We start from the raw sequence: 24,183 nt of genomic DNA on the forward strand, positions 1-24,183 counted from the left end.
ACATACAGAAGGATATTAAATTTATAAGAAAATAGATCACAGAACAGGAACGATAAGACTCGAAGCGTTTAATTGAATTTCACGAACAGCCGCGCGGATTGTTTCGCGATCTGAGACTGCAGAGAACTGTTAAAGCCGTGCATGCACGCGCTACCAACAGCCTTGGCCCGATTACGATTTATTAGGTCCGTCCATCGACAACAACGGTGTAGACTACAACGACAAAGCAGCCTTTGAAAGAGCCGCAGCTCTCGCGCTCAAACATGACGTGGGCATAAGACTTTAATCGAACAGAAAATACGGAAGCACGCGTAAGAATGTCTCGTTCGTCGACAAGACGAGGACGATTTCAGAATACTAGATTACCAAATCAATAAAATTGCAATTTGTATCAGCGTGCAATCAGCGATAACGTGCTCGCTTCCTTTTGTCGCGAACTTGTCGCGCGGAAGAAGGAACGGGAAGAAAATTGCGTCAGAAAGAAATCGCGTGAGAGGAATTCTGCGGAATGCAAACAGACAAGCAGGCGATATGAGGACGAAAGTAGTATAGCAAACAAAACAGAGATGAAACAGTGGGTGTGGGAGAAGCTTCGTAAAAAACGTGACTGGTTTACTTCAGTTTATCCGGCAGCGAGGAGATATCTCCTCCCCCTTCTGGGATTCAGCCCGCAAACTTATTTATCTCTTTGCAGAAATCTAGCCGAATCTTCCCGAGAGAGAATTCAGGTAGGTGCGATAAAGCCAATTCGCGAGCTGCTCGTGGCCGCGTCCCGTCGGCTCTTCTTAAATCGCCCTACTTTCCGTCGACAAATACAGTGACATTCTCCGCTAGTGAATTATCTAGGCAGACACTTTCTACGTTCTACTTCTGAAAATCAATTAATCGGAGGCACATCCCGCCGAGCGCTCTTCGAATCGATAATCTAGTAAGAAGCTTCGTATTAGATACATACACCTGGTAATGCTGAACAATATTTCTAAGTAGTAATACCCATCCACTAGTCAGACGTTACAACACAATGGAGTAATTTATTCAAAGCCACGGAGATAGCTCATTGTTCCAACTGCTTTTAAAATAATGGATCCATTGTACAACCGAGCATAGTTAAATTATGCGAAATTGTAATCACGAACGGAATCTAATTGAACGTTCATCCGAGTGAGACTTAAAAGGCTTCGGACAGGAAACGGATCGTCTCGTCATTATTATTACAGGTGCACGAGCGGGGAAGGTTTCGCGTCTTTCGACTGGATCTGTGCACGTTAAAAGCGCCATTGAGTTTCGAGGATTCTGCTGCCTTAATCGCCGTCGAACAGTTTTAATTACTGCCGAAAAGAGGACAGCGATCTGCGACGACAGTTGAAGCCGCTCTTCCGCCACGTGCTTCACGTAGCCGCGCCAGATCTCGCAAATGCATCTTCGGGACATAATAGAAATGATAAGAAATTGGAGGACATTCGAGCGATTGAAAAATTCCATCATCCCTAATGGACTTCGGCCATTATACGTATTAACGCTGGACAGACAAAGCTATTGTTACAAGCTTATCGAACGATATCATGATGTGTTGCACGTATCGGGATGAAGTTATCGGGAAAATTCGTTAACGCGCCGACTGATTATGGAATCGCCGATAATGCGTCAGAATAATTAATGGTCCCCCTGTTCAACAACGAGGAACGTTTAATCGCGATTGTCTGAAATTCTGTCTGTGCTACTCGATAAACCTCACCGACAATTTTCCGTCACACCGAGGCTGCGCTGCTCTCGCCTGTTACCTCGAAAACTTCCAAGAAACTCCCCCCGAAGGGGCGGCGGCAGGGGGGAGCGGGGTAGACGCTGAAGGTACAACAACGAAAGAAAGGGAGGCCGAATACATTTTTTCGCACATTTGTACGTCCGCGCGCAGACTAGTTCCGTTATTCCCGGCACGAACTTTTATAAAAGGCTAGCATGAATTTTTTATAAACCACGGAATTCGTATGCCTCGCGCGCGAGTTTCCGCGGAGAAAATTTTCTTGACATCTAGGCGGCGAGCGTCGAGCAAAGTGGAACCTTAAGTTTCGTTACACGTGTGACCACTGGGAGGTGGTTTCCCTGTTCCCCAACACTCGGCGACGTAAAAATTATCAAGTTTCGGGAATCGGGTGAATCAGTATCAAGGAATACTTTTTCCCTCCGCCTCTTCGATCTTTCCACTCTATCGACTGCGTTGACCGATTGCTCGCATTCGTCAGGGATGTTTATCCAAACACGGTGAAACTTTCTCGAGGGATGAAGGATTCTCCTCGAGAGAATAATTTTCTACAGCTCCTAACGAGACGCAACGGGTAAACAAGTACATATGTTAACCACTTGAAATGATGAAAATCGATCACTGTCACGGGGAATTCTCCTCCCCGTCTAGTTGGCGGTACAGAGATGTGATTGAAGATTGTGTAGTTTTTACAAAGGGGTTTCATTGGAGAAACTATGTCTTAGCTGAGGAAACAAGATGATACCGAATGATCCCAGTGATGGTCGATGGAATAAGGGGTTTGAAGAGTTTGAGACCTTTGATAGATGCAACTTACTAAGCTATGTATAATACACCTCAACAGGGAGCTGTGACATAGATATACCCTGAGCACATACACGGTAAAGGTTTTATATTCCGCGGACAGAGACTGCGATAAAATATGAACACGCCATAACGTTCGAACGGTTACCAAGTGGTGCTGAGACTGCACCCTCAGGATTTTAAACGATTGGTGTCTCATAAATTGGTCCTCGACCCTTCCTTTCACCGCGTATACTCGATTCTTCTTTCTCTGCTCCTTTTTCATCCACTTCCCGCAAAGTTTCTTTAAGAACACAAAATGTTCACCAAATATCCAGTTCAACCACTTCTTTATCCGCTTAAGCACAAACAGTTGCATTATACTGGCGCATAAAAATTGTCATCGAATTATTCTTCTGATCATTTATCGTGAATATTTCATACATTACTGACGTTATTGCTATCAGCCTTCTTCGCCGTTCTCCCCTTTCTTCCCTCCTATTTCTCCACGAAACTTTCCCATCATTTCGGTCAGTGCGCTAAGAACACCTTAGATTTCGAGTTCACTTCCGACCCGTCTTACATTTTCGTAACTCACGTTGCACTTGGAGCTGATAATCTTCCGGTGTTCTTCCGCGTTACTTCCAACCGTCCTCCTCGTGCCTCTTCCAACGGACTGCCGGCACTCCCCTCTTCCACCCTTCGTCCCGCAAATCCGCCCAGCATCCGCGGGCAGGAAGCTGGAGAGAAGCGCCGACTTTATCCAGCAAGACGTATTCGAATCCTTTCGACGTTGCACTCGTGTCGCCATTTCCAGGTAGCTTTCCCCGCGCCATTCCAGTCGGTGGTTGAGGTCGTCGAAATCTTTGAATGAAATCCACGAGAGCCGGACTGGAGGCCCGTTGGCGAAGCCTCGTCCTTCCATCGATCCACACTCCAGATTAGGTAGAAGTATCTACCTCAAGAGGTTCGTGGAAGAGGTGAAATACGCTGGGGGTGTAGAAGGGTGGATCGCACGAAACGAGATGCTCCAAAACGGGAACGAGGCTTGGGGATTGGGGCCTCGAAAAAGCGGTTAGAAAGGGAGGTAACAAGAGCGGAAAATGCGCTAGACGTCATTTTTTTTTAAGTACTCTCTTCAACGAGATCGAAGGAATCGAGGCGATGCATCCCGCGCTCTGGATCCTTTAGTTACAGCTAATTATGTAACCAACTATAAGAATAGTAGACGCAAGGGACGCAGTTTACTTGCTGCAGCTCGTAGAAGTATTTCCCTCGATAGGCGAGCGTTCAATAAATCTCGATGCAAGAACACTGCGGATAATAGGCTTATACGCGCGTCGCCGTTCGATGCTCTTGAATAGAAGACAGAAGTGGATGGATTACGTAAGCGGTGCTGCTGCTGCTGCTGCTGACCTCGAATACCCAATCGATCAAGAAGGTATATGTATAACAGAAGGAAGGAGTAAAAAGAACACCTGCGAACGATCTCCTGCTATAATCTTACATCGCCAAACGCTTCCGCGTATCTTATAAAACCGATAAGATAAATAACTGTAATCCGAAGGGAAGCATTCTCAACTGACAACTGCCCATACTTCACAGCACGCTACACTAAAGTGTTCAGCGGGCAGCCGTGCTCTATGCGGCGAAGAACTATTCTCATAAGATTGATCTTAGAACAGATTCAAGGGTTTCGCATCGCGGCGTTACTCGCGTTGGCTTCTAAACTCGGTAAGCGATTAGTTTTGACACTTGGCAGCGGACCGACAATGCCGCGCGATACAGTTAAACGCGGATTGTTCGAGGGAATAAAATATTTACCCGCGGCGTGTGTCGATCCAGTGCCAAGAGCAGAGTCGCCCGTTGCGAAAAGCGAGCCGCAAAACGACGGATCCGACTCGCGCAAGGACGCAACCGTTCAACCGCATTGCCATTTTTTTCATTCGCTGCTGGTGAGCGCGTGGCCGGTGCCGCGCGCAGATTAAACCGAGGAAGGCAGAGAAGACGAGTGACCGGGAAGGAAGCCGGAATGAAAGGACTCTAGGTCGCCGCATTCTTTGTCCCAGCCAATCGCAGTGTATGACAGATGTCGCAAGCACGTAATTTCCATCTTCCTGGCGCGCGACCAACTTCCACGAAGTGGCAAACGCCCGGAATAAGGAGGGAAAACGCGAAATGCTGGGTTCAGTGCGAGGTATTGTGCGCTCCTCGGGCTGTGCGGGCGAATAATTTTAAGGGGTTGCGGAACGTGAAAATGTAAACATTTTAAAATTAAAACATTTCCAAATGATTAAGAACCAAGAGTAGGTATAGGAGCTGTTGTGCTAGCTTTATACTGCTGTAGATTTTATTGGCTTCTCTGATACAAGTCATCAGTTGTTTCCATTTCAATTCTAGGTATCTTCTAGCCTTCTCTGCCCAAGGAGAATATATTGATGCGTTAGACTATTGTTCCGAAGGTGGCACGTACGTGAGGCTTCGTTCATTCTCGATATTTACAATCAGCCAGGATGAGGAGCAGGTGCAACGAGCACGTAGCCACATAACGAAGGAAAACAGTTCGAAGAAAGGACCTGGCGAAGAAGCAGCCTCAAGGGCTTAGGAGATCAGCGAGTCTTAGGTGGAAGCCTTTCGGCCCGTATCTGCGCGATATAACGCCACCCCATTTCTCTCCAATTTATGACCGAAGTATCTGCCAGATAGGAAAGCTCTCAGATCTCGGATGTGATGTCAGAATTTGTGGTATGTTGTCTGATTATCATCTTACGAGCATCTACGTTCACGCTATCCACGTTGCCACTTCAATTCGTACAATCGCTGCAACGGAGGCTACTGCTTCTCGACATTTCTTAAGCCTGCACATGTACGAACGTTCTCGCTGTTTTGAAAACCTGCAGTGAATAATTGACTAGCTCCTAGCGAGTATCTCCATTGTATTTATCTCCGTTTCGGAATATGATATTACCTACTCCGTTTTTCCTCTGCCTTCGTCTGCTTCAAACACAACCTATGAAAACAGCGCACAGTTGCAAACGGATAACATTCTTCTACTTGGTAGCTTAGTATCTTCCAATTTTTGCAGTTCTTCCATGCCCCTTTATCAGCTTATTATTTCACGTAGTCGAGAACTGTTACCACAACGAACTTATTTCCAAGAACCAGCTTTCTGGAAGGTAAGGAGCGCTTTAAACTGTCGCGCAGAAATGATCTGGAGCAAAGAATCAAACGCCCTTCAAACCCACAGCAGATCGACGAACAATGGCAGCGAACGAAAACAATTAATTCTCCTGGGGAAGGCGGCTCGCGATAATTCTTACGTTTCGTTCTTGATTTGGATTGTGCGAAGCAAGTGTATCGAGTACTTTATCCGGTCCCCTTTTGTAACAGTTACAAAGGAGTACAGCAACAATGGAGCTGACTGTTCACGTCAGTTTCACGCACGCGCCTGCGGCATCTCAACGACGGAGACTTCCGATCCTCCGCGGTAGTAATCGCGTGATTTTTTGCGAAAGCATCCGCGATTATGTCTTTCTGCGGATCAATTCGCAATTCCACTTTCGTCGGCAAAGCGCACGCTTCACGACCCTCAGCCCTCTGCTCTCCTTTGCGGCGACACTCGCTCGAGAAACGAGCTTGATGAAAGCCTGCGTAGGACTCAAAGACCAATCGAGACGCCATCTTAATGCAGAAATACGATGGTATGCGTACAGTTAACGAGACTAGGCAGTCAGATCGCTCGAAAATCAAGTATTTTTTGCGAATCAATTACAAGAAGATGAACGCAAATTGTGACTAGTAATTTTGGGTAATGTTTAAGAATACTATAATCGATAAAAAAAGAATTATTTGAATAATATATACATATGTATGACAGCGCTACTACAATCGTCTGATATGTAGGCGTTTTTTCTGGAGCCCCTTGTAAGTTTGCAGTGATTATGGCCGTAAGAAATTGAATTGTGAAATATCCTCTGAAATTGGTACTTTTCCATGGCCCCCATCCTGGTCTGAAGCTATTGAAAAAGACAAAAAATCAAAATTATAAAAATGGCGGCTGTGATTTGAACCGTGATTTTTCGCCAGGGAAAAGAGCCATTTTATTATTTTTTTTTTTTGGTGAAAACAGGAGTTTTCACAGACTTATGCGTTGGTTAAGGTCGTACCTCGACATGTTTCATATATGCTGAATTTTTTTCAAATCGATTTGCACCTCCGTTTTTTCGCAATCACTGCAAAACGAAGAGGAAATATGACTCCGAGAAAAACGCGTTTAAAGTTTCGAAAGAGGAATCTAGTCTACCTGCGTGCGCGCAGAAACGGTTTATGACGCGCTCCACCTTTTCGCTGTAAAATCCTTAATTTTGCGAATTTTAACACGAATCGAAAAAAAAATCGAGTTTCTGACTGCCTAAGTAGTTCCCTTAAACCAGGGATGCACAGGGTGCTGTTTTGAGCGCCTGGCGGCGAGCAACCTGCCGTGCGTCGACCTGTCCCGTTGCTAAGGGTAGAATCAGTGAGGAGAACTAAGGCTTAAGCGAAAATCGAAACCGTGGAACCTCTTCCTATAATAAGACAGTTCATACGACAAGTATCCTGCTCGAAGAACTGATTTCACGAGTGCAATTGTTAGGAAGGACCCGACCCGCCTTCCTATTTCCACGGAATATCGCTCTTCTAATTTTATAGCGCGACTGCCACTTTTAAAGCTGACTATCGCTTTTTAATAGCCAAAAAGAAGGTTCCACCGACCGTGATATTTCTGCCGAAGGTCCGGCTAGCACCCTTATGTCTCCTGAATGATCCTGCAGGCGAGAGGACTAACGCGCCACACGAGTCCCTGGCTGCAGGCGCTGCCAGCCGAGAAAAGATTCATGGAGGCCATTATTCACAAACGATTTAGCGCCGGAATAATGAATACAGCGATCTATACGGCTACCAGTGCAGACGGAAAGGGGTCGGAGGTTGACCCTAGCCACAACGTGAATGCGGCGTGCTCGAAAGCAGCTCTCACTCCGAATTCTTCTCTGCCTGTTCTCCATAACCGTTCCGAGAGCTGGAGGACACTCTTCGCTTAGGTTGTTCCGTTATTAACGCCTAATGCGTTAGATATTTCTCTCGCGTCTTGACGTCGCATAGGCTGTGCCAACGTTGACGCCGCCGAATAATTATTTATCGCCGGCTGGCATTATTGAAATACACCACGCACGGGCGAGTGACATAAATTTCTTTGAAACGTATACGAATCGTTCCAATCGAGCGCGCATCGGTGCAACGCGAGGGAAAAACGTTATCGCCCAGAAACCCTTTCTCGTCGCCGATTTTTTATCGAGATTTTCAGATTTACGGGGAGGTAAACGCATCGATCTTAGCCCCCTCGATCGGACAGCCAGATAAGGCAACGTAATCCATAAAATTTCACCGAGCACGACTGTAATACGCGGCTCGGTCGTAGGATTTGTCCCGAGTCAGGCGCACAGCATAAATCAACCCGCTCGCTATTGTACGGGCGCGGATTCCGAGCTGGACTCCGGTGCATGCACGGCCAAAGCAAATATTTTATCCCGGCGAATTAGCATAGATTTCAGGTGTATCGCCAAATGGGAAGCCGTAATCACCGAAAAGGTTTATCTGCCAACTTGATCCACGGAGCTGACCGTCGCGCTACCCGGCGGGAGGCTATATTACCCCATAGCGCAACTTCAGGGCGGATTCTCGTGTAACAGCCTCCAAAGGTAACTGATACTTATGAATTTTTTTTAAAAAAACTATCGTTAATATTGGGTTAAACTCTTATCGGACATAAGGTTGGCAGAATAAACTTGCAGTAATTTTTTTATGTCTATCCTTCTTATTATTTATTAATTCTTATGGAATCGTGTTAACCTCTTCGACGATGTTGGCGTGACGTGCAGCACCTATCACAGTCATGCGATTGCAAAAAGAATATAGTTTACGCTGGAACTGAACATAAAATGTGCATTTTAGACTTTATTTGTAATACTTTTTTCATCGATATAAAGTAAATTTATCGAAAGAAAAAAGTTACTTTTTCTTTCGAACGCTATAACGTTTTCAATTTTCCATTTTTTTTCTTACAATTAGGGTCAATCCCAGCGTAAACTACCTAACTTTAAGAAACTTCTTTTCTTGCAAACACATGACTGTGACAGGTGCTACGCGTACCGCCAACAGGAGTTACATCGTCGAAGAGGTTAACGAGATTATACAATAATTAATAAATAATAAGCATCGACATTAGAAAAATATTTTCTGCGCGTTTAAAGATGCCTCCTTACATTCCAAAAGAGTTTAATCCAATACTAACAATAGATTTTTAAAAGAATCGTAATTATCAATTACTTTTGGGAATGGTACACGAGAATCCCCCCTTAACGAGCAAAGGAAACGTGCAACGTAGACATCACGCTGACACGCCGATGTCAGAGCTCTTTTCCTGTTTGACGTTCAACCTCGCAAAGAAATTAATTACAACCAGGATGGCTAAAGTCAACGTGAAAGTTGCAGGCTTCATTAAAATTACGGGATTCACGAGTTGCCGTAATAACGTAAATTTTAAAGTGATCCGAGAGGAAGATTATATTTCTTCATCTTTCAGTTGCAAACAAGTATTATTTATCCAACATCGAAATTGCGTTCGCATGTTTACTCATGTCCACATTACGAATTCATCGCGTTTGGAAGTTTCATTAAACTAGCGGGAATACACTAATGAATGCATTTTCGGTGACAGATAGTTTCGAAATTATGATGACCTATGGGTGTACGCATCGACGCATTTTTCTTGCTCTTCCTGGACCGTTCGACGAACACCAGAAAGTTGCTCGATACATTTTATTGCCCCGTGATTGAAGAATCATCTACTTAATCACCGTGCCCGACGCTGTTTGTGCGGCTGGAAATTTCGCAGAAATGCCACGTTAAAAGGGATGGTTTATAATACCTATCCAGCAGGTAATAATGTTTCGTAAACTCAACAAATTAACGAAAAACAGTTGGGAGAATGTTATTTATTTACGTCGCATATCGGTATTGATCGTAAGAATTATTTCCATCGAGGGGATAAAAAGCGATAAATGAAACGAAAGCATCGCCAGCAATATAAAGTAGCAGGAAAAAACGAATAATGGAATGTAAATTGTCGAATACGCTTGTGCTATCAATTTGGCCATCGATCATCGCTAAAGCTACCCAGAGAGCTTCGATGACGTAGTGCAAACAAAAGCAATCCGAATTCGGATGTCACTGATTGTGAGATTCGATATGTTTGTGAAATTCGATATGTAGTCTTTCAGAACCCATATGGGCCACGGTATTCCAGGAAGAAATATGGAAAATCCATTTTAGCGTTTGCACTCGGTAAAATAACAGTTTCGAAAATATGTATTGATGGGATTGTACGGTTTCTAGGGAGTTGTATGATCAAAGGAACTATGGGGAACGTTAATACGGTATTGCCACGAGGAAAAAGAGAAACGATCAGAACTCTCATTTTACCGCCTCATCGAGGATTCTATCTTTGGAGGAGCCACGAAGGTGGAATCTCTCTGCTCCTCGTCGAAATAACGGAAGAAACCGAACGATATTTAAAGGCCCCGTAAGATGAAATCGATTTCCTGCCAGTCGATGGTTACGTGGCGGCTAGACGGTCGGACATCTTGCCGAGATGCTTTCCGTTCCCTCATAAATGAGTCAGCTTGCACTCCGATCGTAAGTCAGAAATAAAAACGATGGGGGTTATAGAGCACGGATCGCCCGAAGGAAGCCACGCAACGTTATCACTTACAATCTCCATCCAGAAATATCGGAGAAAGTTATGCCGATGGCTGAGAAAATCAATTCTAGATTATACAGATTTATTCTCGTGGCATGGACACTCACGCTTCCTAAGCATCAGCGGGATAAGGGACAATGCTCGGCGGCAATTGCACCAAATGAGCATGCTGCAATTGATTTGCATCGTATCCATATATATATATTGCAGAATATCCTCGAAAGTAGACCTGCGGTTTGTAATTTCGACATTTGTGGACAACGGTAACTGTGAACCCGTATACCGAATGGAAGAACGTAGCAAAATATCTGCGACGCAGACGAGTGTGGTCAAGTGTATTTCCCATTGGATCGTTCTGGCCAACAAACTTAACGTTATGCCCCTTGTCATTTACTCCCTCTATATTTCTCTATCCTCTAAATCGTTTAATCAAGAGTTTCCACAAAAGAACCTCGAGTTTAATTATATTCGCTGCATTGAGCCCAACCTAAAGGGGTTCCGCGTTCTTCCCCACCCTCTTGGGACCCAACTTCACGATACGCAATAAACTGAAACTTTGACTCGGACGCTTAATACCGCAATGCGCAACGAGCACAGAATTCTGACCAGATAACCCACAATACAAGCTAATAAGTTTGAAAAGTATACTCCGTAGGTAATCGAGGACAGCTTCCACAGGGACCAGAATTAGTGGAGAACGAGTAGGACCCAGGACGCCAAGAAACAAATTCATTAGTACTCCAGGAAAACGTTTCGGGGCCAAGGAGCGCGGATTCCAAGAGTGAACTCGCCGTGGATACGTAAAAAGGACGAGAAGAAGCAAAAATCTCCCAGGACCGTAGAGTAGCGGGATGCGGCATGGCTGCGTTCTGACAGTGACGTATACGAACAGTGCCACGGTGGCCAGAACCTAAATTGTTTCGAAGTAAATAGCGCACGGGAGCCCCGTGGCTAGCAAATTGCATCCACGGCACTTTAGCACGATATTCTCCTACCTCCCCTCCCGCCCACGTTGCAGTCCTTCCCAACGACCCTTCTACAATTTGTTTGGCAACGGATGACCATCTCTGCGATGCAAATGCGTTCAGAACAAGTATTTCAAGGGAATGCAAGCGGCAAGAATTCGCACAGCCGAGGGGCATCGCGTTCGCTGAAACTCTTTTGTGTCCATTAATTAAAAAATAGAAGAAGAAAAATGCTACTTTGAACACGTGCTCCGCACCCTGTTATCGCCCCCGACGTAGATCACGCGCGAAACAGCGCGGTTTTGGACGCGCGAGGTGATAAATGTCGGAGGTAGCGCGCGCTCCCGTAGCCGAATTCGATCTCTCGCGGTTCATTCCTTCTCATACTTTATTCACATCGCCCTCCATTCCCCGCGCACTTAAGGCGAAATTACGCAAATGAATAGGGAGGATCTTTGCCGCGCTTAGCGTTGACGCCAATGATTTACGCGTAATACGTCGGTACCGTTTACATCCACTTGGATAGTAATTTGTACAGAAAGCTGCAGCGGATACGGCAATGCAGCGAGAGTGCAGGTGCGAGATGCTCGCTGTGCGCCAACATTAAATCAAATATGTATCAGGAACGGGGCGCGTATTAGTCAGGGGAGATACATTTGATTAAAGCCTTAAGTGTACTAAAACGGCACTAATCGCGGGAAGTTATTATTGACGCGCTGCTTCGTCCATTAACGCGTCTGCTTTAATTACACACTGCAAATTCTGTTATCTGCCGTGCCTTTTCTGCGATAATTCCATTCCACGGTCATGCGTACTAAAAGAACGGGAACGAACGAGGATCGCAAGACGTTATTTTAGCCCCTGAGCACTGCTGTACGTAAACCTCGCGCGTTTTGTGGTGAATGTATTGCGGGACTGTGATTTTTCGGAATTCGCAGAGTAATAGCAGGGAATGCTAGCTAAGAATATTCTGATCGTTGGTAACGCGGCTTTGAAAATGCCTCGAAAGGGGCCAGCGCGAGGGAGCCAACTGGAACTGGAAAGATTAAACTCCCGAAACTCCCTTAACGATTAATCTGATCCACGGTGTAGCAGTGCGGCGGATCGCGGACGAAACTAACGCAGCTATAATTGCTGCAACACCAACCCACGTGAATTACCGGGAGAGCGGAGAAGCGATGTCCCCATACGACCGAACCGTGAACTCGCAACAGACATCGCGGTGTCTCCTTCAGAGGTGAACAGATTCTCGGGGGGATGTGCAACTAAATGGGTGTATTGTCACCAGACGATTCTGTACAAAGCAAAACGACCACCTGCAGGGACACCGTGCATGACAGAATAGGGACGCCTCAAATTAATTCGGTGAACCTGTGACGCGCAACTTACCATCTCTAAAATCACTCTACGTTGCATTAGAGCGTCAGTTTCACCGACACACTACAGATAAGATTCATTGGTAATTACGGTACAATTTTTCTGGAGAGGAAGTACGAATATATCCTGCTACGATCGACGCTTTAACAGTAGAACTGCCAAGCCTGTCAAAATGACGGGTTTCGAATATTTTTCTTTTAAATTATTAACATCATGACTTTTAATAAGATGGAAGAATGGTTATATTTCTCTATTTGGTTTCTTTCAAATGTTTTAATTACTATTTATCTGGCTAATGTATACCTAAATATACCTAAGTGTATACAATGAGTTTTAGACTAAAAAATATACATCAATATATTTGTATTCATTTATACAAAGATTCAGAAAAAATTTGATCTTCATTTGTTATTGAAAAATGTATTCTTCTTGTTATATTGTAAAATGGTGCAATAAATGATGCTATTGCATCATACTTTCTTCCAAAATTTCGAAACCAGTGATATTACATTACAATATGAAATTATGTACCGTGTAAATTTTATTTGTAATTTATTCAGTGGGAATAGTACGTGCAGTGAGAGCAATGAGTGACTAACCAAATTGAAATTTATATTTAGTATATCTTAGCAATAAAATTACCTTACGAATAAATAATTGAATACATTAAATGCTGTTTTTTCGTTTATAATTTTTATAAAAAAGAAATTACACGTAGAAACACATTTTTCGAATACCCGTCAAATTGACGGGTGTGGTAGATATATACATATCCAACGCTGGTAATTCTAGTGTTAACTATCACATTCTGATTTCAAGCATCTACCAGAATTTTATCGCTCCCTTGTAATTACTACATTACGCAATATTTTCCCCCGAAAAAAAACAGACTTAAATCCCACATAAAGTTGCGCTTCCAGCCTGTTTGTTCTCACCATCCTTGGTTAAACTATCCGCTGCAGCCCTGAGGCCGTAGAAACACTCCAAGCCCTCGACTCGACTAAATAATCGTCTCATTAGTCTCTAGGTACACAACGGAACGTGGTTGCGACTCGTCCTCGTCATCAGTTACCGCATCGCCTTTCCGCGATTTTTACACACCGTCCCGCGGCTATTAAGAAGTCCACCTCGAAGCAAAGAACCGAAATATTGCGACTAATGAAACGTCGATTTAAATCTGTTACGTGGAGATTGGCCAACTCAAAGGAAACCATTTTTGGCAGAATTATTGGAGCCCATCCAAATTAACTATTTCGCCGTGTGCCGGTTGGCTTGGCTCGAAACTTTTTAATCTCTAATGCACGCGTTTCTTTTACTTTCACGGATGGGATTGGGAGGTTAAATAGATCGTCACGTGACTCGTTCATGCGCTCCTTGCCGTGGCGATAGAACTCGGTAATTATTTAGGGTAAAGTAGCCGAATATGAGACCCATTTCTTAAAGACATCATGAATCTTGACTAAGAACACTTTTATTAAAATTCGATACACGTTTTAAAAGTAAAATATATATTCTTTAGCAACCTAGTTGAAAGTACTATGACAAAGATTCGGTTTCTCCATAATAAAATAAAAACCAAAGTCATTCAAATACGTAGATAAAAAATGGGTTCGTAATATGAGACCCAGTTTGTTTTTTCCCGAAATTTATTTTTTCTTTCTTTTTTTATAAAGTCAGCACGTGAAATCTATTTCTTCACTACCGTAATCTTCGTGGGCCCACCACCGAAGTCTTCATGGGCCCACCACGCCCATCGTAACACGTTATACGTTCACATAGCACATCTGAAGAATAAAGACCTGTGCAAAACAGGCATTCTGTATCATAATTTTCTTTCTTAATCATTTTCATCATTCAGAACAACTTCTTCTTCACTCTCATCAGTTGAACTTTCACGGGTCTCATATTCGGAAACAATAACATGATAACTCTTAAGTAGCTTCGAAGTTAAGTCTTCATCATTTAAGGATATACAACTAATACGCCTTAAACACCATATCAAGCACTATACAAAAGTACTTGTGAAAATCATTATACACTTGCCACTTTAGAGGTATTTGTAATTTAATCGAACCACTTCAAAAACTTTCTGCAATGTATTTCAGAAATATATGCTTGCTCAAGACGCTTAATTGATTACAATGCCACTGTGCGGACAAAACAACAAATACACGGTTAGTTAGTAAACAAATAGCATCTCTATGGCGTTTAAGAGTTCTGTAGCGGAGATAAGCTGGGGTCTCATATTAGGAGAGGTCGTCACATTCGGCTACTTTACCCTACCATCGCGTTGTGATCGCGGGAGCGGATAAATTTTCGCACGAAGAAGAAACGCATATGTGTTTACGATGTTCATAATAGAGAGAAGGGAGGAATATTCATGAAGACGAGGCCCGTACATCGAGGGAACACCTCTTGCGTGTTTCGCGTCTATATGCGTACGTTTAACTTACCGAGCCGGATACCCAGCAATTTCTACATCTCTAACTCCATTCCTTGCAAATTACAGCGCCAAATCGAAGACGCGAGGCCTCGAACGAAATGATGTTCCCAGGCGAAGATGATACTATGAATTAAGCTAAAGTTGACTCTACAATATCGAACTACATTCCTTCCCCCACGAGCTGCCACTTAAGATGAAATAGGCTGCGTGAACTTTGCCACCAAACGCGATCTTAAATTGCAGTAAATCCCAGTTCACCATAACGTACTCACATTCTACGGAGAATTTTGAAATTTTTTTTCCCAAGCCAAATCCGCAGCTCGTTATCCACCACTGACTGGAAAAATTTCTCGTCTTATCGAATTTTGCTGCACCGAGGATTTCCAGAATATCCTAAAACCCGAAGGTGCTTCGAACGATTCCCCGACACAAACGTCGCGAGAGAGTATAGTAAAAAGCGTAGAAACAAGCAGAGGGCGAGGAAAAATACGAGGGAAAAGCGTGGATTGTTGGAGGGAAAGAAGAGGGCCAGCGTGCTGACTTGGCAAATCATCGCTCTTCGGATGACATATCGTTCAGTGGAGATTGTAAAACGAGATCCTTGGCGCCGATTGTTATCGCGACTACAGAACGGGGAAAAAACAACGAAAGGAGAATTGGAAATGGGTTCGCGTGACATTTCCTAGTTTCCTTTCTGCGACCTTACTCCTCCCCCTGAACCGCGCGGAGTTACCGTGCAGTTTCCTCTGTCACAAGGGAGGCCAACATTACCGTTCCGTTGAAATCAAGGCTATGCATCTCGGCTTCTTCGTGCGCTGCGACCTCTATCTGTATTCGGGCCTGGTTCTCAGAGTAAACTGCTCCTTTGTCGAGACTCCCGTCTTTCTAATTTCGGAACGCTATTCGCCATTCTTTGGAACTTGTAAAGAGGAACGAACAAGACGCGAATGAAATTGTCCAATCAGAAACAGTCGATCCAGATTTTAAAGAAGGTCAACCCAATGCAACGATGCACTCCTATCCACATCTATGAAAGATTCAATTTCCTGTTAAAATCAGAGTAGCTACTTTGGGTGTCCGATGGTTCCTTGTCCTCGTTACAGAAGTACAAATCGCACCCTCAAGAAACCCTGACGCAAACATTATTGACGTCGGTGCATCGCCCTGAACGCATCTCCGATTTGTTACGCTTGCCGCGAGAGGGTGAGGCCGCACGACGCGACTGCAGTCAGATTTAACAGCACCATTTCTCATAGGACGCTATCGTTCCAATCGTTGTAGCAAACATCCACTATACGAGTAAGAGATGCACACGTACGAAGGACGCTGCACTCGTGTGCACCTACTGCAATGGAGAGCAATGCGGGTTGACCGGTTACCAGCATTGCTACCTCGCTTTTCTTCACTTGTAAAGCCCAGCCAAGAGGCAAACAATGCGATCGCTTCCAAGAATCGCTCTTCTTGAACTTTACTGTCTCCGAGAGTCGGTAATACTTGCACGACGTCCAGCTACGGTATAAGTAAAAATATTTTTCGGGCTTGGTACTCCCATGTACGAACAACTTTATGGTAGCACTCGTGACCTAGAATACACCCGACCTATAAAATCTTTTGACAGCAAACGTACGACCATAATATTTTTCTTTCCGTACGTTATTGGTTCCTATTGCGCGGTGGTTGTTACATTCTCTCTTTTTTATTTTAATACGTGAATAGCTATTCACAGTGTGTGATCTCTGGTAAGTTTCCTACCTGTGTGTTTTCGTGTTGAACGATACGCGACATTTTTGATGAATTCGATGTCGTTGTACCCCAGAAACTGGTCGCACTCACCTGTAACAGAAACCGTAGGAATTGTTCGATTATTCATTAATTCGATACTTTCACTAAGCAATTCCAGATATACAGAGGCATGGACTAGAAGAGTAAAAACTGTCGCGACAGGTACGTGTATCTCGAGAAATATATCAGCCGGATCACCGCAGCTGTTTCAGTAGTCTAAGCACAGATATAGCGCGGCGCGAAGTTTGCTTTCGAACAATTAGCGGTTTTATCACTTTGCACGGTGCTACAACCGCACATGCTCCACTCCCCCTCCTCTCCGCCCCTTCGTTCTAATCCACAGGCTGCAGCTCTGATGCAGCCAGCGCAGATCCATCTACGCGGAAATCGAGCAAAATTTGCCGAAGTTCTAAGGTTACAGCCACGTATCTTGAACGTATAACCGAAGAGTTTCACCATGTGATAATCATGAATGGGGAAAACCAGACTGAGATAGGAAGAAGGTTAAAACAGAATACTCCAAACTCGGAGTAAAAACTATAATAAAAAATTGCAAACGTTTCCCTTGCACATTCTTCGAATAAAGTGTTGAGGGCGGCAAGGTGGACTGTCCTCGCGATACTGACGTGACTTTCTCGCTATTTTTGGGATCAGGAAGAAGAATCAGCGCATTTAATATATTCATTTATGTGGAACAAAATTTTAAATCCTAAGGGCGAATGCGCCACGCTAAATATCTAATGAACGAAGTTCCGAGGGAAGTGGAGGAAATTAAGATGAAATTTCGTGACATAAGTTATTAAGACTGCAATATCGACACAAAGGAGGGAACGATCCTGCTCGAGCGTGGAATAACTTTATCCCTGACCTATTTTCATCGTTTATGAGGTTGCACGAAGTGAACCCATCGAACGACGGCGTCAAAGGCGAACGACGTTATATCCGGGCGAGAGGTAATGAGATCTCTCTTCCCGATTGTTCCGGAAATGGACGGCTGGAGACCAAAGAAAGAAATCACCGGCAACCGTGCCTTTCCACTTCGATTATGCTTGATTTTTCTTTCTTCCGAAAAAACACAGTTTACATGATTTCTACATTACGCGACTACGGTAAAAGTTGGTAAAATAAGCGTTCGACCTGATCGACAAATAGAACCAGTTTCAAAAGAAGTAGAATATCTTACAAATAATCAGATTTCACCCTTAATTAAGATTTAATTGTTACGGGAGTATACCATACGAGCTTATGGACCTCTAATGGCACCTGCACAGCGAAGGACAAAGTAATTAGGTCCCTGGTCTGACAATTTCCTCGAAAATGGAGAACAGAACTGAACCGTAAGAAAATCGACATCGTGGTACCGCGGCGGAGCTTGTAAAAGGTAACACCTTCGGAATACTCTGTGGAACGTGGATCGTCGAGCGAATTATAAGAAATCTTTAAACGACCAAGCGGCTTGTTTAAATATTTAACGAAGATTCCGGATCGATACAAAAATATTCGCGTTTAGTTTGAGGTTCCCGCGAGACGCGGGTGGCGTGCGGAACGACAAACGCCGCGGGAAAAACTTTTCGCGAAGTTCCCTCTCAGGAATTCAGAAATTATTCCACCGTTCACCGAACCGCTGTGCTTCAACATTTGCACAAAGATCACGTACAAAAACGATTGGAGAATTGCCCTGGGTCAACCGCCTACCCCGAAGAAAATCGAATGAAAGTTGGCAGACTCGGAAATTTATTCGTCCCTCGAGACGAATACTCATTAAACGAAACTTTAACGCGGCAATACGATTTTTCTCGCAGAAGATGCCTTATAGATTTTGTTTCGAATGCGAAAGAATTGCGGTGAAGCGAAACAGAAAACATCCCGAATTTTGTAACCAGCTGCGAGAGACTCCTTTCATATTCCAAGTTCATTTCTGTACATTGTCGCAGCGAATTCTTGTGCCCCGAAGTCGGAGCCACTAGTAGTTTCAAAACAAATTCCATTTAAGAGAGTGTGATAAATATAACTGCCGTAGGAGAAGGGTCTTTCAAAGGGTAGATTGCGGAAGTTCGTTAACCGTAAACCTATGCAAGAGGAAAGGTTAAGAAACTTGAAGGCCTTAAGCAGTGTACATCAGAATGTTCGTGGTAATCACCTACTGAGGTAGGATTTGCATATTTCCGCGCCAAAGTCACGCTAGGTGTCTGTTCATATACGGGTATTAACTACTTCACAACTTGAGTCTGATAACCTGGTCATTCCGTGACTGATCGCTTATCAATTGTTACCTTGCTAGTTGATGTACATAATCTTCACACATGTCCACGTACAGGAATAAATGTTAAACCTTTCAATACTGTATAGAAATCGAGCATAATAATTGCTCCAGCTGAATGCTCTTCTGCGCACGACTGTTAGATGCCACTCTATCGTGTCGCAGACATTTTGCATAAAAGAATCATAAAACTGGAACACCGCGAGCAGTGCAACCATTAAATATTCGCCTGCCGCGGTCCACAGGATGGAACAATATACATGCTAAAAAGAAGGTTCCCGCGAACGCATCCGTGCCATTCGAAAGAAATATTTTAATACCCAGCCCGTTTACCCGTAGACGGTATTAAACCCGCCGATGCGTAGATGTGAAACAGGGGAGCTTGCAAACAAGGAGAGCTCTTGCATGCTTTGACGACGAGAATTCAGCCTGTAATGAAGAGGACACAAGCATGCACGGTACCTCGCCAGTAAAAATATCTCGAAAATTCTGCTCCGACAGAAAGAAGCAGCCTGATCGTGAAAATAGTCGTTCAAAGACTATGCGAGCACCTAATTATTCGTCAGCATTCATCATTTGGTGATTTCGTGGACTAAAACGTGTATAGCATCTACGAGCGTAGAGAACGAGAATGGGAAAGCGAAGGGGTGATGAACACAGCAAGAACGAAAGCTGGTGACAGAAAAAGCAATCGCGGGAATGCGAATATCAGTGCTAGAAAGAGTTTTTAATCAGGACGAATTTCGTCTCTCTTATTCGGCCCCTTGGCAGAACTGTTCGTGTCGCGCATTTTGTCTTCGACTCCGTTTACTAAACCCACTTCATGTACGCGGCAGAACGGATATAAATGCAAAGCTCCGAAGTGACGAGTAAGCGTGTACGCGAGAACTTGCACTGCCGCCTGCGTCGCTGAAGAACAAACTGTAAGTGGAAAGAGCACGGGTACGCCGAAGACGACGGCAAAGCTATCGTTACTCAAAATAGTTCCATTATCCCGAACGGAGCAATGTTGACGTTCTCTCTGCTCGGGAGGGAAGAAGTAAATCTCTATTCTTCCCGGGCAGCGAGGTAAGACGAGACGAGCGAAGACAAGCCGAGGCGAGGGGAGCAACCACCTTCGCAGGGATAAAAGATGAATGCGTCAAAAAAGGATCGCGAAGTTTAAAAGTGGCGCTTTCCATGCGGAAATGTATTTACGGTCGGGTCCAAGGACCGGGGAAATAGAGGGGGCACGAGGAAGCAAAAGGCCCGACGAAAGGAAACAACTCGGTGGCAAGAAGAAGGAACAAGAAAGGGGCAGATCGATGCAGCGGTTCGCGGAGAAGCGTTCGTCGTTCGCTCGGAAGCGATGGGAAAATAGAGAAATGTCGCGAGATGTATCTAGGTGTCCAACCCTCTGCCCTTTGCCCTCCTTTTCCGGCCCTTTTCCCGTCTCCACTCGCCTTAGACGGTAACCACAAGTGCCTAGCTCCCAGCGTTACTTCATTATCCGACGGAAGAAAAGCCGCGTACGCCCGTAAAGTGAATCGCATCTCTCTAATTAAATTTTTGTCGGCGGCGAACGACCGGGCTGAGCCGCTCGTTTACACCGTTGCGCCCGCCGACTCGTCAGCAAACAGATGTAGGTAACTTCCGTCTGTTTGGATTGCTCTGGGACAAGACTGACATCCTCAATGGTTCGCTTGCCTCGTAAGATTGCATTCAGAGAAGCCGCGAGGGCACGCGGAAGGGAAACGGGAAATTGTGCGGATAGCTTGATTCTTCAAGGCTTCTTCGACCCTTGAATTCGGCAGAATTCTCGAGGTCAACGATAGCGACGTGCCGAATCACGCTAGTGCGGTTGAACGAAATAAGAGTATTCTCGCAATCAAGCGCAGACAACATTTTCATCACCCCGTGAAAACAGTAACCCGCAAGTATTAGCAGTGATATCAGTTTCTAGAAATGTAGGGCAAGGTTGGCCGATCATTTGCCAACTATCTGTGTGTGCGCGCGCTTATTAATCGTCTTAATGACAGAAGTGGCGACCCGGTAGGATTCGCCGTGCAAGGAACCCGGCGACCGTTTATTCGCCGTGTAACCAACAATGTCGGACAAATTTAAATTGGTCCACTAATTTTCTGCTCCGATGCTTGTCCGTGACACAATAATCGCCGGATCGGCCGCGAATCGCCGCCGGGCCAGCAGGGAAGACAGTGATAAATGGAGGTTAAAAAGAGGTAGACGAGAGAAAGAGGCCACACAACGAGGAGCACCTTGCCACTCGAGTTTATTTCTGAACACCCTGAGGACGACGTCACACGATGACCAGAATAGCGGGCATCTACGTCATGTCTGGGTAACCCCGAGCGAATTTCGAAGACGAACGCACAGAAGATGGAGAAAAGAAAGAAGCGAAGAGGGAAGACAGCGAGGAACGAAGATAGACCCGTAGGAATGGACACATGGGCTGGCAAAGAGAGAAACAAAGACGCTGGTGAACGAAGAGAACGGAATAGAACGAGGAAGAGTGAATGGGAAGAGTCAGAGGCGTCAGCTGCTCGAGAACATCCGAGAATTCGCGATGAAAGCTGAACCGTAAAGGATTCGAGTCGATAGCCGGTCCGGTTATTGCCAATCCATTCCTCGACCACTGTCTGCGATTTTCTGCTATAGTAATGCATCAGGCGAGAGCTATTTCGAACTTTTTAATGACGCCAATTTATACGCTGAATTCTGTCTGGAATCTGCGATCGCAACGGTCAACTTGCCAGATGTACCTGAGAAGTTTGCCATGCCAATTTTTATCGGTTAAATCATCGGACTGGGATTTTCCGTTATGCTAATCCGCTCGTCGAGAACTCCCTAAGACTTTTCACGGTGCCAATTCGCTCGTGGAATTGTGCTTAAAATTTTGGATCAGTTCGCCTGGCGCATGAGTAGAATATTCAGCAGGTCCGCGGTTTTCTACATTCGTATTAATAAACGGTCACGACACCCAGGAATTGGGGAACCACAGCCGCACCACCATAGAACACGACAACCGACCAACTCAGGAATTACAAACTCAACTGGGACCACCCTAGGTCCGAGGTGTTGGATTGGACCGACTTTGGAGACCTCGGATCATCTGAATTAGTCCCAACGGAGACCTAGACGGGTCCCTCGGTTTCAGGGAAGGCGAGTCAGTATCTCGGGGCACCAAGTAGAACCGAGGCGAGTCTCTGACATTTGTTTTGACCTCAACTGAGTATCCGGGTCTTGCGTTCGACCAAACCAGGTCTTTAGCTTCAGAGATTAACCATAGTAGTTCAATCAAAGTAATTCTGCTCCGAGGTTGTTGTTTTCGAATAGTGTAATGTCTAGAATCTATGTCTTCGGCATTCACTTTTTTTCATAGATGGGATTCCTGTGAAATGTTGTTTCAAGTACGAAGTTAAACTAAATTCTGTTGCATTTATAATTAGGAATACGTAAGTGAATGGCCATGGACTTAAGGAATCCGTAACGAGCCCGATTATTAACCAAGCATAAATCTATCTGTAGCAGGCGATGAGGAGCATTCCAGCGATTCAGATATTTGCTAATTAATTAGCTAATTTGACACTTGGAATTGTAACTCCACTCTCCAACAAATTCCAGGGAACCTGATACGATATTCTACTATACTACGAATCGTATAAATCACGGCTGAGCACAGAAATGGCAATAGAAATCGCATAACTAGTTGCATTACTACCTAACACAGTGCAACGCAGCTTCGTGTACCCGTAATGCTCGTAAATCTTAGTTGGGGAGTAATCGATATTATTCCACCGCACACTACGACGATATAGTGTTTCAATTTCATCTGTCCACAATCTTTTTCAACAATATTGCTATTCTAACGAAAGATTTTCAGAGAAACTACTCCCGAATCATTCAGTCGTATATTAGTCACGTAGACACGAAAAATAATTCTAATTATTTAAAGTACATCTTCATTATCAATGAAGACGACTGATTTGAATTACCTTCGTAATTCTCAGTATGATCCATTAATGAAGGATACACAACACTTTTCATCGTAATTTTACGCTGCACTAAGTACACGATAGACCACAGAATCGAAATTACAGGGACCCACATGTTAAATCACAATATCGCACTTATCTGTTACAACAACTGTCCACTAGACAAAAATCCCTTATTAATATCTCGAAACTTTCAATATCACTGTACAGTGGTTGGTATTTTTCAATAATTTCTGCAATCACGTCTCTACTGTTATATCAATGCTGAAACAATCCAATGTTTCGATGTAAGTCGAGTTGACAAAATCCTTTTAATTGCTGCACTTTCAAAGACTTCAAAGAACGGCGGAGCTGGTTAGAAATCTGAAGAAATGTTACTGAGGAAAGTTGAGAGATCATCGACCGTAGCAGACACGAAGTGGACTCGGCGAGACGTGTCTGAAAAAATCTTGACCCGAGACACCGCAGATGTCGTCATACGTGTAGACGGCATACAGACAGTAGTGACATTTCTTACATAGCCATGCCGTGTCGCCATGTACACAGCTTTCAGCGTGCACAATATATGTAAATCAAATCACGTGCATCAAAAACTCCCGGATCTCTTCCTGCAGTAATCGTTTTCATCAAAGCATTCGTTTCATCTCTCCTCTATTTCCTCCTTTACAGAGAAAGTCTCACGGTTGAAGTCCAAATGGGTGTTTCGAAACGTATAACACCCTGTGTTATATAAATTCTATTTTCCGCAAGCGATTGACTTTTTTCCTGATGACTTTCCTACTCCAAAATGGAGTTGTACGTGATCGGACTTACAAGCTACCATCTAATGCCTATTTTTTTAAGCAGCAATCCGGTACATATCCAGCACGGGAATAATTCACGCGTCAAGGAGCATGACACTGGGACAGGTCTCGCGATGTCGTGTGCAGAAGATCGCCCGATAATTCTCGCGATTATCCGCCTCGATTGGGATATATATTTCCAATTTCAGAGACGACAATGGCGCGCGATGGCACCCAGCCAGCGC

At 44.4% G+C, this 24,183-nt stretch overlaps 1 protein-coding gene across 1 annotated transcript in view; it reads right to left on the reverse strand.

Annotated features, from left to right (window-relative positions):
- The window catches only part of LOC143366331 (uncharacterized), a 91,144-nt gene extending 67,416 nt beyond the window's left edge, over nucleotides 1-23,728 (reverse strand). Inside the window, exons 1-2 of the mRNA XM_076807349.1 lie at nucleotides 23,157-23,728; nucleotides 16,875-16,955 (exon numbers count right to left, since the gene is read on the reverse strand). Of these exons, the coding sequence (XP_076663464.1) occupies nucleotides 16,875-16,955; nucleotides 23,157-23,271 (196 nt within the window). The 5' untranslated portion in view covers nucleotides 23,272-23,728. The remainder of the gene's footprint in view (nucleotides 1-16,874; nucleotides 16,956-23,156) is intronic.
- Between the last annotated feature and the right edge of the window lie 455 nt (nucleotides 23,729-24,183).

The sequence above is a fragment of the Andrena cerasifolii genome, chromosome 2 (assembly GCF_050908995.1).
Source record: "Andrena cerasifolii isolate SP2316 chromosome 2, iyAndCera1_principal, whole genome shotgun sequence".
Lineage (NCBI taxonomy): Eukaryota > Metazoa > Arthropoda > Insecta > Hymenoptera > Andrenidae > Andrena > Andrena cerasifolii.